This window comes from Seriola aureovittata, chromosome 9 (assembly GCF_021018895.1).
Source record: "Seriola aureovittata isolate HTS-2021-v1 ecotype China chromosome 9, ASM2101889v1, whole genome shotgun sequence".
Lineage (NCBI taxonomy): Eukaryota > Metazoa > Chordata > Actinopteri > Carangiformes > Carangidae > Seriola > Seriola aureovittata.
Window position 1 is genome coordinate 24,071,096 of NC_079372.1, and position 14,953 is coordinate 24,086,048.

The 14,953-nt window shown below is 41.4% G+C and overlaps 1 protein-coding gene across 1 annotated transcript; it reads right to left on the minus strand.

Annotated features, from left to right (window-relative positions):
- Nucleotides 1-3,826: 3,826 nt before the first annotated feature.
- On the minus strand, nucleotides 3,827-14,747 carry LOC130175205 (G-protein coupled receptor 37-like 1). Its single transcript, XM_056385556.1, has 4 exons — nucleotides 13,407-14,747; nucleotides 9,867-10,175; nucleotides 8,757-9,128; nucleotides 3,827-7,999 (listed from the first exon to the last, which is right to left on the minus strand). The coding sequence occupies exons 1-4, from the start codon at nucleotides 14,115-14,117 to the stop codon at nucleotides 7,826-7,828; spliced, it is 1,566 nt and encodes a 521-aa protein (XP_056241531.1). The 5' UTR covers nucleotides 14,118-14,747; the 3' UTR covers nucleotides 3,827-7,825.
- Nucleotides 14,748-14,953: the final 206 nt, after the last annotated feature.

Consider the following 14,953-nt stretch of genomic DNA (forward strand, 5'->3'; position numbering starts at 1 on the left):
TCCCAGAGACATTGCCGCATGACCAATGGAGGTCTAGTCGACTGTGTGTGTGTGTGTGTGTGTGTGTGTGTGTGTGTGTGTGTGTGTGTGTGTGTGTGTGTGTGTGTGTGTGTGTGTGTGTGTGTGTGTGTGTGTGTGTGTGTGTGTGTTTGTGTGTGTGTGGGGCTTCATTAGTGAACAGAGGCGGTCTGTTCAGTAGTTTGTATCAGAGGGGCGAGCTCTCATCACTACTAATGAGAACAACATCACCATCCTCCTGAAACACTCTGTTCCTCCAACTCCACATCAATCTCTCTCTGTTTCTCCACCTCTTTCCAGTTTTTCTCTTTTCTCTGTCCACGATTCACCCATGGATTAAAGGCTCGGTTTCACCAAATTACATAAAACTTATTTATTTAAATTATATATATTATATTATATATATAATACGTTTATACTCTGAGGTAAATGAATGAAGGACTTGTAACAGAGTATTTCTACAATGTGGTATTAATACTTTTACTTACATAAAAGATCAGAGAACTTCCTCTGTCTCTGTCATGACAAGTTGTCGGTGTCATGGATTTTCTGCTGAAACACTTAAACACAAACATGAAAGCACAGACTGATCAACCCAGAGATTAATAAAAAAGATTATTACTGATCAATAAGGGGAAAAAGCTCAAAAATTCAAAGCATATGCAGCTCTTAACCTCTTTATGCAAGAACAGGATGAGGAGAACAGTTCAACGTATAACAAAAGCACATTAATTTCTAATGATACAATCAACATCATAAAAGAAATTCATGACTGAGTTGTCAACTTATGAGTTTACTTCCACATTTTGGTATGAAAAATGATAAAACAATCATTTAATCTTCTATTACTTTTACTTTGATACTGAACTGATGTACAGCCAGAGGACAACGGGTCTGTCTTTGTATCTGTTTGCACACTGGGAGCAAAAAGAAATTCTGATGGGAAAATGTAAAAAAAAAAGAAATTATAAGCACAAATTTCACACAGGAACCATACACACAAAGTCCAAGAAGACACTGTGTTCTTGTTTGGGCTCCATTATGTTTTCTTTTCATCATCCAAGCTCTAACGTCAATGATATTTTAATTTTCATGCAAAAAATAAAAAATTGGGTTCAGCCAGTCTTGGCATTTGATTGAGAAAGTTCATTCTTGACCTTGGAAACAGCAGTTTGACATGAAAATCTTTAACTCAAGGCCCACTTACCAGCTATTATGCTATCATGTAATGGAGAAAAAGATGTCTATGAAATTTGTGCGGTGGAAACATTATGTATTGGCTACTTCTGAATATATTTCAATGACCACCAAATCATTTATTTATTAAAAGCTTTATTGATTCAGGGTAGTTTCCCGGAGAGGCAGTTTCTCTTTTACAGGAACACTCTGATCATATTCACACGGTACAACGCTCTCCTCTAACAATCCCACAATGCCATGCTCCCTATTTTATAGATGTGGAAATAACCATTTTTTGTCTGTACAGTGATGATGTAACATGATAATAAATAGGTGAAATCTCAGTTTAATACTATGTAGTGAGTAGTGAATGACTGAACAAGGGGGGGATTTTGGACACAGCCTAAATCCATTCACAGATGAGGACTGTAAAATGCAGCTGAAAGCTCCAGAAGGGGCAAGAGTTCAGATTATTTTAGAGTTTGGTCATAATTGACCCAGTTTTCTGATTTTACATTATCTTCTACCCTCCTGTCCGTCTGTCTATCTTTTGTCTGTCTGTCCTTCTGTAGGACAGAAAACATCACAACAGCCTTTTTAATTTGTAAATCCCCTTCATGGGTTGCCAGGGGGAACCAGGCAAAGATGGGGGAGGAAAGGGACTCTCATTGATTAGAAAAGAGTTTGAGTTTCTAAATTAACCGAAGAGTGTGTGTGTGTGTGCATGCGTGTGTGTGCGCGCGCATATGTATGTGTGTATGCGCGCGTGTATGTGTGTGTGTGTTCTGTCTCACATGAATTTGGGCTGGTATCCCATGGCGACAGGACAGTAGTGAGATCATTGATATGCAGAGCAGCAGCTCTGTTGAGGGAAAATCCTCCTCACTGTTGGCCTCTTCTTAGAGAGGAGGAAGGATTCCTTTACACCATTTAAAACTGCAGAATAGACAAAGGCTTTAATGAGCTTCTCATAATCCTTTATGAACATGAAACCAATTATTCCTGCTGTTTTTTTTTTTACCTGGGTGTGGCAGCTGAAGGCCATTAAATTCATGGATCATTTTTGATCAGATAGTTCCTGATTTAACTCTATTTTTCCAGTTTTATACTTTTTAGTTTAGACACAGTTCTTGCACAGCTGTGTAGATTTAACATTTGAGAAAAGGGTTTGTACTTTGTTTCCTGTAAAATATCCATAAAAAAAAACCCATCATTTTGGTATCAATATCGATATTAAGAAAAAAAAAATTAAAAAAGATTAAAAAGTTTAAAAGAATTAAAATTATACTGATCCTGAAATGTCTTAATGAAACGCAGGCCCAAGCTGCAGTCTGAGTATTGCAGCTCAGGATGCTATAGCATGAAACAGCAGGAAGAACCTGACCACTTTCGTTTGGCTTCACTTCAGCTAAAAATAATCACACCAACCAATTCTACAAAGCTCGACTTGAACATTGTCAACTCTTCATCCAGGAATTTTCTAGCCTTCTTTCATGAGTGATTCAAAGATTGCACTTCAGACCTTTATTTTTCTTTTTTCTTTCTTCAGTGCATTACACACAGCAAACACATTCCTTCATGGACACCATGTTTGTTTACTACTGTGGTCGTAGAAATGCTCCAATTGGCTCTAACTGGCCTATATCGCCTCCTTGAGGACTGAAGATTGATCATCTACTTTCATTGAGCATATTTGTGGCCTTAGCCTTCTCTTCTTGTTTCCAGATGTCACTATTTCTTCAATGTCTTTAATTGAATGATATTTTGTCAGCTCTAGTTAGTTACTTGCTTTATGTATCGGCTTGCTGAGTCTACTGGTGCATAAACCTTTGTTAAAAATAAATCTGAGTGTCATCTACATAGATGTGCACTCATATTGTATTGAGTTGCAAAGGGGCAGCTGTTTCTCCAGTCTGTGTTCCCACTTCAGATTTTCTTTAAATGTTTTCCTCAATGTTACTGAAAATGGAAACTCAGGTCTCTCTCTGAGAATTTTTTAGGCCTATAGGTTTATGTTCTTGCCACCAATTTCTATTACTTCAACCTCATTTCTGAGATATCAGGTTTTGCCAGTTATTTTGGTGGATGGCGCAGAATATTACAGTACTCATGACCCTTGGCTGTTATTGCCATGAAGAAGAAGCCAATAAGAGCATTAGCAAATTTAAATCCCTTCATGGTTTCAGTGGTAAACAAACTATGTCATAAATTCGTCCAAAACTGACCCGGAATTGATTGGATTTTTACGGCCAAAATGCACCTTTTAAGTCATGGTAAACTTCTCTCCTTCAGTTTTTATGTCCACAGGCTTGTAGCTTTGACTTTTTATTAATGAACCAGATATTTTTTAACACAGTTCATCTTTTCTAATGGGGATTCACTTTCAAGCTGTTGAAGAGCTCCAACTATGAGTCGTGTAACATTGTCTTTTGGGAAAGTGAATGGGACTTTTGCTTCCAGAACCACGTGTCCAAAATACCCTCCCATTTGTGACTCTACTGCAGGATTTGGCCTAAAGGAGGCATTCTAGGATTGAAAAATATAGATGCTTGAGAATTCAACTGTGAGGGACTCCACATGTAGCTTGATCAATAACATCATTATTACGTCAATAAATTTTCCAGACAACTGTATTTTGAATGACACATTTATTTATAAATTACCAACTACATCCGATTGGTTGATACATGCCTTGCTCACAAAATAAAAATAACCTGGAGAGACACAACACTCAACAGACTTCATCAGTTTGTTTTGTGTGGACTGTCCCTTTATTAAAACGTTATGAGAGTAGCGGCTGTTTGTGTCAACTTTGTTCACATTTACAGTAAACTCCAACACAACACCAGTGAGGCCTGAGCTGTTAGTATGACTTATTTCTTTTGTCCAATTATTGATACGACAAAGTAAAGAATCAAAAGACCAAAGTGCATGTGAAGGTTCGGCTGCAAAACGGGACACAAACATATTCACTATCTGTATGAAAACATGATCAGTCTCACAGCAGCATTGCCCTATCAATGTAAACCAGTTGAATGAACAGTCTGTACGGTCCACATGTGCATTATTATATGAGGTTTGGTAAAATCTACTGTCACTGACTTGTCTCACTTTATGAACAACAGCTGTGTCCCAGTTCAGGGGCCACATCCTTCAGAGGCTGCATTTGAAAACCAATTACGTCACAGCTGATGATTAGGCTGTCCCATTTCAAAGGCTCTTTTAAAAGCAGCTGAGAAATGCATCATCTTTTCCTGGGCATCGAAGGCTCAAAAGTGTTGATCCTTTGTGGCCCAACCTATCCTAAGATTTATTGCGCACTGGTGATGAAAATAATATGCCAGCACAACAACAAAAACACAGAGAGCCTGAGGATTACAATTTTAAATGTAAGTATCGGGTTTCAGCTCTTCAGCTCAACAGCAAAAACGGTACAACTGTTAAAACCAAGTAAAAAAGAAAAAGGTGCGTGTTGTCAAGGTTGCTAGGCAACAGGAGCCACTCTTTGCGACGCAATGGTAAGGGCAAACGCAGCTGGGGATGTAAAGCGAAAATCCTCTGTAGGTAAAACCATCTCATTTCAGTTCAGTCTCAGTGGTCTACGACGGTCACGAAGGGCCACGTCTGTGTAGGCCGTGTCTCCCAAAGGATGTGGCCCTTGAATTGGGAGACAGCAAACTTCAGTTTTCTCAACAGAACCAAATATAGAAGATAACTTTATCTTATTTCCATTTTTCATTAGGATTAACTATAATATGGGTAATGAAAAGAAGCCAAAAGGGGAATAATAAAAAGTTTGTTTATTTTTACTGATATGTGACTTTAATAAGAAATACACAACATTCCCCTGTCATTTTTCTTTTGCTAATTTTTGTGTAGTGTTGGTTAGATTTCCAAACTCTACCTTCCAGCTCCACCTGGTTCACTGTTGCGTTTTCAAAAAATCAAGTTTGACAAATTAAAACCAGCGTAATTTGGTTGAATTAATTTGAACATGGTTAACTCACGCAGCATAATTCTCCACTCAATGTAGAATTTACGGTTACTATTATAAAGTAAGTAAACAGTCTTACCCCTGTACGGTGTCGAATCCAAAATGTGATGGTTTAGTGCTGTGATTTTCCACTTTTTTTTCTCTGTTAGCAAAGAAAACTTGCAGGGATGCAGAAGGCTGAATTTTAAATAGGAACAGATCAGATATATATATATAGTTTGATTTTGAACAGTGACGCTCTGTCGGTTCAGCTTGACAATTCGGTATTAAAGATACGTTCATCCATGTAATTAACACCTCTGAGTTTTGTTGAAAATGTGTAGCTACAGATCCTGACATACTGTACAAGCAGTTTTCTCTCTTACAGCAGCAGTCTGAAGGATCTGCTCATAGTGTGAAAGTAAAGTTAGTCTGACTAGTTGCTACTGGCTGGTGTTCAGTCTTCTGTGTTCAAGACTGACCGTCTGGGGCTGAGGGCTGAGATGATGCTAAGGCACAGTCGGCTCTGACACACATTATAATACCATGACTTTAACACTGTGAAACTGAATATTATAAAGGCATAGATGTTCTCGTGACATAAAAGAATGACTATCTCACTTCCCTTCATACAAAGATGTAATTAGTCAAACATCTAGCATTAAAATGAGCTACATTCATATCAACTGTTTCTTCATTTGTTCTAGTTGTTTGAGTTGGACAGTGAAAGCACTGTGCTAAAGACATTAATTAACAACTTCCTACACAGTTTAATTTCCTGTACAAAGAGGCCACCTCAATACTGAGAGGGTTCGAGTCTTGTTCAAATACTCTACATCTCCTCCCTGCCCTGTTTACTTCACTTTCTTCATCTTTAGAAACATCCTGACTGGATTAGTAGCTTAATTAAGCACCATATCCTTAACAGAAAGAGAACTCATAACAATTACTTCAAACCTTTCAAAAATGCCTTGATTTATCTTCATACAGGTACTTACATTCATTTCTGGGATCACAGTGTGATCAAATTCTTCCACGTGGGAAAATTTCTTGAAGCCGAAGCTGCTTTGGAGGCAGAAAAGATGGAGTCGACTCATTAGCACATAATTCAACTTAGCCTTACAAGGTCTTACCAATCTTCCACCTTCAATCTAAAGTTCCACTTGTCCCCTAGAGGCTGCATGGTTCATAACAGCCACAATATTAAAGTGTTCAACACAACAAACAACATACTGATGATTTCTATAATCTTAGTGTCACCAGTGGAGGATCTAGAAATGTTTGTCCTGAGGATGGCACTAGACAAACTGTCTCTGCTGTTTGTAGCTCACTAGCCAGGGATGATGAAATCCAGTCTGACTCCACCTGCACGTGAAGTAACAAAAAGTTCATAACCAAAATGGAAAAATATCAGTTTTAAATTTCATTGATCTTTCACCAGACCTTGGAGTGGCTGTGAGATTACAGGTCAGGGGGTCACCAAAAAATGATGAATCATCCTCAGGGGACCATGAAGTTCATGGAAATCTTACTAACACGGACAAGACCGACATCATGTCCTTTGACCCCAACAATAGTGAGTCTAAAACAAGTCAAAGCCACAAGTACGCAACAACTGCACAGTCTTTTAAGCCTCTTGAGTTTAATAATCCCACTGAGGTTTAACTCAGCCGATGGATTTCTTTCTGCCTCATCAGCAACTTAATCTCCAAGAAATGTTCGTTTAGGGCTGGGCATTAATGCAATATTTTTGTTGGTACAATTCTGCTGAAAGTCAGCAGATTATATGTAATATAGCTTTGGCAACAGTGTAACTTTAACATTCATGCCAAAGCTGTTGCTGTGAACATATTGTGTCAACATTTTAAAAAATATTATCCAATTTAATAACTTCCAACAAATTGTAATAAAAACTGAACAATGAGCTGAACATCTTTGTTTTACACGTTTGAAAATATTTTCGTGATGTAATAAATTCCAGTGGAACTCGGTTCAATACTTTTAACATCAGTTTGATTATTTGATTTGATTGATTGATTTGATTCAAACTAACACCCAACCCTACATCAAGTCCACTCCTGGCTCAAGCAGCATCAGATCACAGCAACAAGCTAACCTTGTATATAGTATAGGCTGCTGCTTTTCCATAAAACACATTTAAACTTCAGCTTCACATCCGTCTTAAGTGAAACCAAAACAGGACATCCAGAGTCTTCTGTCTATTCTGAACCTGTGATTTTTCCATCATACTTGACGAACGTTACGGCAGGAAGCTGTAGGGAAGAGTCCGCTGGGAGTGCCCTGAAACAGGCTCCTGCTTTTACAACAGCCGGTTGTGCAAGTACAGCAACTTTTCTAATCTCACTACAGATTAAACCTCATTTCCTGCACAAAGGAAACTGGAGGGGTAACAGTGTCCATAGAGGAATATCATACAAACAGAACTCTGGAGGAGGAGGAAAGGACAGAGAGAGAGATAATGATTGAGTGTTCTGGAAAAGAGAGAAAAGTATGGATGGAAAGAATATGTAGAAGGAGGAGAAGGGAAACTGACCACTTAAGAAAAAATGAAGGAAGTAAAAAAAGAAGAAATGAATGGACAGGATTTATGGAGGAGAAAATGATGAATTGATAGTTAAAGAGGGACCCATGGCTCTAGCTGGAGATGGACAAGATAGCCGACGTGTCTTTAGCCTTGTCGAACAAGATGGATGTCTCATTGGCTGCCTTCAGTTTGACCTGGGCGGAGCCTGGCGAGCCTTGAGTCGTGTTTGGCTGACACTCCTGACAGCAGCAGCAGCAGCAGTCCATGAAGGCCTGACCGAGAGCCTGAAACACAGCAACATCTCTAGTCTCTGACCACAGCAGCTTAATTAAAGTATGACAACATCTCTGAGTGTTGGTTAACTGCTATTCCCCCACTTTTGTTATCTGACCATCAGGTCTGGACCACACCCACTTTTGGTGTCTCAGTCCACAAAATATGTCTTTAAAATTCTTTACGAGAACAATGCACAATAAGTCAGAGATAAACCTGCGGACGTTTTGGAAATGTAAAAAACACATTCAGTTTTGCTTTGAGGGGAAGTTATGTGCTGTAACCATGTCTTTACAGGTACAGGTTGGAATCACAAAAAATTAGCTGATTCAAATCACTTTGATCAGTATAATTCAAAGATTCACTCTTTTCCTAAGCTAAGCGGTCACATTGGCATTCAAGTCCACTTCAGTACAAACAACAGTAAGCAAACACACTGCTGTTTGTACAGCCTTGACTTATCAGAGTCAGTAGTATGTTCTGTCTGTTGCAGGGCTAATTGAACCAGTAGTAGTGTTAATAGCAGTAATTGTATAATGAATAAGAAAAGTATAATGGCTACAGTGGGTACTGTGGCCTAAATTTTTGAGACCCCACAAAGAAATGAATGTTGAGATTTTCAGGTGGTCTTTGGTATTAATTGAGTTTTTTGGGACCCCCTGCTCATAAACATTGCAGGTGTTGGGGTTTGGGTCAAGTAAGAGTGATTGACAGATCCTGCCTGATGTGTCTGGACTGACATGGTGAACTATTAACCATCTGACCTACCTTACAGAGGCAGAGCAGCAGCACCGGTGTCACAGATGACTTGAAGAACAACAGGAAGTGATGTAGCAGAGCCAGCATGGCGGCTGTGTCTTCTGAGACGGTAATGTGTGTGTAGGCCAGCGTGATGTTGCAGACATGTTCAGGCAGTGCGCATATGCCATAGACCACAGCTAATGCTAACAGCGTGCAGTTTAGCTGTCGCTCCACCGCCTGGTGCTGCTGACGCTTCTGATTGGAGGAGCGGTCGTCCTGGTTACGCTGCTTTTGGGCGGAGCTGTAATCACTGTTGACGTTGCGGGTGGCGAGCTGGCAGAGGATGGTGAAGAGGACAGGGAGGCAGAAGTAGCAGCCGAAACACCACCACATACGCCCCTGAAACAAAGACAGGTAGACAGTACAGAAGTAATCTGATTACATGACATGGAAACACAATCATACTTGGTGGTGTGTGATAATATTTAAGCTCCTTTATTAATGGAAGATTGACTTTTTTTGTAATGCTTTTTGGTGGTACTTTGCTGTACTAACCCAGTAAAGACCCAGTTTTGCGTAGCTTCATTAGACTTTTTGTGCTTTGCAAAAAGAGATGAAAGACAGTAAGGCTGAGTAATTAACTGGAAAAGTCTCCTAACCAACATCTAGAAGCTCTCATCCACAATGGTACTTTTGCTGTTTACTCCTGGCGTCTAGACAACCCTAAAACGTATGGAAACTCTGCTGGACTCATTTTAGTTTGAAAAGTCCAGGGTTGAATTGTAGTCTGGACCGGCTGAAAATGAGACTTTTAGAAACAATGCAGCAGTCTGATCCAATGGTCACTTGTTCACTAAATTCCATCCAAATGTATCCTGCTTGTCCAGGATCAAACAATGCTGATCTGACCACTAACCAGGTTTATTCAGGATGAACCATCAAGAGTTTGAGGTACAAGAAGGATGCTTGTGACGGAAGATCACCAGTTCAATCCCTACATCGGTCACAAACCTCCCTCTCTTAATGTTAGGCCACCACTGCCCCCAACATGGTGCATATTGACGTTTTAACATGCATCATCACCCTAAAGGTGTAAACAAGTAGTGGTATAGTTAGATGGACAGAGCAGAGACTCACCTGGTGATACCTGAGCAGCAGGGAGTGGAGGGAGTCAGGTAGGTAGAGGGACAGGGGAGAGGAGGGGGTGATGGTGCAGGAGTCCACCAGCCGGCCGGTGGAGGGGGACACAGCCTGGCTGAGCTGCCACAGGAAGATCTCGGGGCTGGACAGCAGCAGAGCGGCGAGCCACACCAGCAGCAGCTTCAGCAGCACCGAGCGGCAGCGCTCCACCCGCCGGGCCTTCGGCTGGGATGAGGAGGTGGCGGCGTGGAAACGATCGATACCCAGAGCGCACAGGGTGAAGGAGGTGATGCCCAGAGACACTATCTGTGGAGAGGAGGAGGAGAACATACATCTGTGAGTAAAGCTGTTTTTCAGTTTCATCAAATAGTTTCTCAAAGTGAAAAACCTTTGCAGAAAATTGAAAATCCAAAGCTGTAATTTCCTCAGAGCACTAAACTGATTACTATGATTCAACAATTTAATGTTTTAGGTAAATCCTCTTATTCTCCTGTCTGTGAAAATGAGATGCTCAGATGGCTCAGCCTCATGTCAGAGTTCAGTGCAGGGCTGGAATCAGGATGTGTTTAGCTTAGCTTAGCTTAGTTTAGCATAATGGCTGAAAGCAGGGGGAAACAATTGCATCTGTCTAAAGTTACTTACAACATAAAGCTCATCGATTAACATGCTGTGTCTCGTTTGTTTTTTACGTTTGTCAGTAGTATGTTATCATTCTGTTGCTGTTTAAACCAAAGTATCATTCATAAAGTATCATCAGACATGTAACATAACTAAATTTAAAAGTTTATTGTGATTGAACAACATATCTCCCACACCAAATGGCTGCATTGGTTGTAGGGAATCAGTCTAAAATATCACTGCCTAAAGGCTGAAGGCTGCCTCCTAAACATTGGCCACAGTTACAATCAGGCAGAAATCTGTATTTCTGTTGGTTAGATCAACAATTTGATTTGATTACATCTTTGTTAGTTCTGTGTAAACCAGGGTCGGTTCTCCTCCCGTCCAGACGGAGGTGATAATGCACCTGAAGCTGTTTGGAAACTGAAAAAAACACGAGAAGAAGAATCTCTTCAACCACGCGTGAGACAAAGTTCATTCAGGGGTTGAACTGATCAGGGATCAGATTAAAGCTCTTTGTATTTGATTGTGTGTGTTGAAATGACTGGAGCATTTTTTCCTTGTTGCTCTAATGAGACAGAACAATGACTAATTTCAGAGTCATTTTACCTGTTATCACAAGGACAGAGGAGACAGACCATGGATATCTGGAATCTTGTGGTTTGCACAATCAGATTTCAGTCCGTCTTGAATGTTTCTTGGATTTTAAAATCCAAGATCAGATATCTGATCCACCTGAAGTGTTTCATTGTAGATGCAGTTTTAGAGGATTCAAATCAGCAATCAAACTTTGGATGGCAGGTTGTCTTTCTCTGTAACTTTCATTCCTTTCTCTTCTCCATGTTTACAGTCACCCAGGCCAGTCCAGTTCAGAGATCAATCTCCTGATATCACGTAAAGATTTAGAAAATGGTCAGCACAAAAGTAAAGTGTATACATGTAATCTGTTAATATGCCTTTTGTGTTGATGAATACATTTCCACATGCTCACTCTGGAAACCTGCTCAGTAAAATACAGAGACTCACTGTGACTCTTAATGAAACACCCAGATTTCAGCTTTATTGCTATTTGTCTAGTACAGACAGATCCAGGACCCGTTCAGCCTAGCTTAGCACAAAGACTGGAAGCAGGAGGAAACTGTTAGCTAGCTCAATTAAAAGAAGAAAAAATACACCTTTCAGCAACTCCACGCCTGTCTGTCTGCCTGACTGACTCTGCGGAAGACCTCAAACAGACTAATCATGTCTGCTCAGACCTCCAATATGGCCGCCAGAGACAGGGTTACAAATCATACAAGCACATTTCCACCCCAAATTTGTTCCTGTCAAGCCATGAAAGCAGCAGCAGGACATTCCTGTAGACTTGGTAACAGGTTACCATGGCAACTGACTCTCAATGAGGACCAGCTTCAGTCTCTGCTGTGGGCAGTTTGATTTCCAAAACCTCAAAACTGACAGACACCAAATGAAACAGATTTGTCAGTTTAGGTCCTGTTTGACATATAGTGACACTGTGGAGCAATTATATGGCAAATGCCCGTTTCTTTCATTTTGTGGCCTACGTTCACATGCACATGCACAATGCATGTTTCATGCTACTCCTCTGATTGACACTTGGTGGCAGCAACATGCCAAGAACACAACATGTAAACAAACAAACACACAAACTGTATTTGTGCACCTTTAAAAAAAAGAAAAAAAAAACGACAATTAATTTTGCGTGGGGCGTCGTGTGGCGTAGTGGTCTAAGCAGGCGCCCCGTGTGAAGAGGCTACAGTCCCTGCTGCAGTCAGCCCCGGTTCGAGTCCCGCATCGGACGGCCTTTGCTGCATGTCATTCCCCCTCTCTCTGCCTCCCCATTTCCTGTCTCTCTACTGTACTATCAAATAAAGGCGTAAAAATAAAAAAGCCCAAAAAATATATACATTAAAAAAAAAAAAAAAAAAATTGCATGAGATAAAGAATAGGAAGGTTTGGTAAATCCATCTGGACCTCATCTCCCCCTGTGATCTGGATCTACATAATGACATCTGACCACAGGTCTTTAGTCTCCTGAAGTGATACTTCTGTATCAGCTGTACTCTGTCTGAAGGTTTTATTTTGACCGGCAGTTTGAGACAACAAGAAGAGGAGGAGTCAAGTGTTTCAAATTTCTTATATGTCCAAACTGTGCAGATGTTTACACCTGACTTCTGATCACAGTGCAAGTCAGACCATCGGGACAATCCATTGCATGGTAATTCTTCGGCTCCATTTACACCTGTTAAACCAGTTTTCCTGATCCCGATTCCTATGGGGCCCCCGGAGTCCTGAATTATCTGTTTATTTTAAAGCTTGTGTGCACATGATAGCTTTAATATCTTACTTGGGCTCACAGTTAACATAAAATATTAATAAATGGAGTCTTGATGATCACCCTCCTAACAACTCCCGATCTTTCCTCAAGCGCCAATATCAGGACTAAATTTTTCCTTGCACAAAGAATAGCGAATTCTTACAATTCTTTCTAATTCCGAACACCTTCATGCTCTCCAGAGGATCGACCCTTTACATTTTCCTCTAGCACCACCTTTAGGACCAGATGTCAGTTTTTCTCCCAGTACACGTGAGCATCATTGAGTGTTTATATGACGGAACCAAAAGGAAGAGTAGCATGTTTCTGCAGACCTGTGACACTGCCAGCGTACCGGAAACCCAGTATGCTCTGAACCTGTCTGTAGGACAACGCTAATGTTTACCCTAATCAGTTCAGTGGGTGGTCCTATAGCAAAAAACTATCATCTTAGAAGTGTGGTTTTAGGACTGTGATCCTGAAAGTCCTGAAACTGCAGCCTTGGGGACTGCAGAAACATATTGAAAAAGAACAACAATCAAGCAATCACAGTGACTCCCTCCCATCTTAGCATACGCCCCACCCACCTCCATATAAGGCACCATACGGCAGGTGATGTCACCCAGAATCCGCCTATGGGAGAGCTGATTTAGGACCACCACAGGGAGGCAGAGTACCAGGACCAAGAAGTCCCAGAATGCCATGCTGGCTAGCAGGTAGTTCCAGGCGGACCTCATGTAGTAGTTGTTCCAGACAATGCACATCACCGCCATGTTTCCCACCACACCCACCGCCAGCACCAGGCCAGCCAGGAACAGGACAGCATAGGCCGCGTACGAGCTCTCCACCAGCGGGTAGAACGGGTTGAAGAGTCCTGGTGTCTCGTGGTTTGGACTGGAGGTGTTTCCATGGAGATTTACATCATCATCATCGTTATCATCATTACCGCCGCCCTCTGTTGGCACTCTTGTCACATTGTGGAATTCAGTGACCTGCGGTGGCGTCACTGAGTCGTTCTCGAAGGACTGGCTGAAGGTGGACTGCTGCTCCTCCTCATCAGCACCACGGGCCAGGCGGCGGTGCTGTTCTACGTCTAGATCCAACATCTCCGGGAGGGGGAGGCTTTGGGTGTAGGTGTCTTCCCGAGCTTTGAGCTGCTTGGTGGTCCAAAGGGTTTCCAATTTGACATGAGGTTTATCAACAGTATCGTGCTGACTGTCATGTTGCCCAACACTCTTTGCATCCGTGAAGAGCAGTGGCAGGTACAGACACAGCCACAGACTGATAGACAGAGCCATGACGCAGATTCTAAATGTGAAAGATTCCTCTTAAATTCAAACCAGATACGTTCACTATTGGTTGTTTCCGTGCTTTAAAAGATGTGACAACAGCACTCGGTGCAATGCTCCAGTACAATTCCGGCAATGTTTCCAAAAAGTCCCAAATATTCAGGAACAAAATGATCAGTTTGAGATCAGCAAAGTGTCCGATCTTGTTCCAAAATCCTGGAAAATGCAGGCGATAATTTGTTCATTAAAGTCAACAATTCCTGGACAATTTTGGTAGATTTACCTCAAAGTGGCAGATTTTTTACTAGAGTTTTTATGAATTTGTAGTCCAGACAATATGAAGGTCTTCTCTTTTCTTCTCAGACTTCTCTCTTCAAACTCTGAGCCATCAAAACTTTCCCAATTTAAAACTCTTTGTTTTTCCCATCCATTAGTATAATCCAAACAGGTGTGCTGGAGCTCCAGGAGGAGGGGGGCCAGCAGGGTGAGGGTCCGCGTCGGGGCTGCTGTGTCTGGACTGCCGGCAGCAGAGAGACTGGGCGTCCTGGAGCTCTGAGGGTCTCTGGGAACAAGCAGCCCTCTGCAGTATGGCTGGATGGAGCCTTTGTTAGGACGGACACACACACACACACACACACACACACACACAAACACTGACAGGCCTACAAACACAAGCATACAAACAAGGTTGGCACACACACAAACTCACACATTTGTCTGCACAATCATGCATGCATACTTTCTTTTGCTCTTTTCGGCTCTCACGCACGCACGCTCACACACTCACACACACATGCACACACACACAACTTAAACACTCTCAGTTCTGCTGCCCCCTGGTGGTG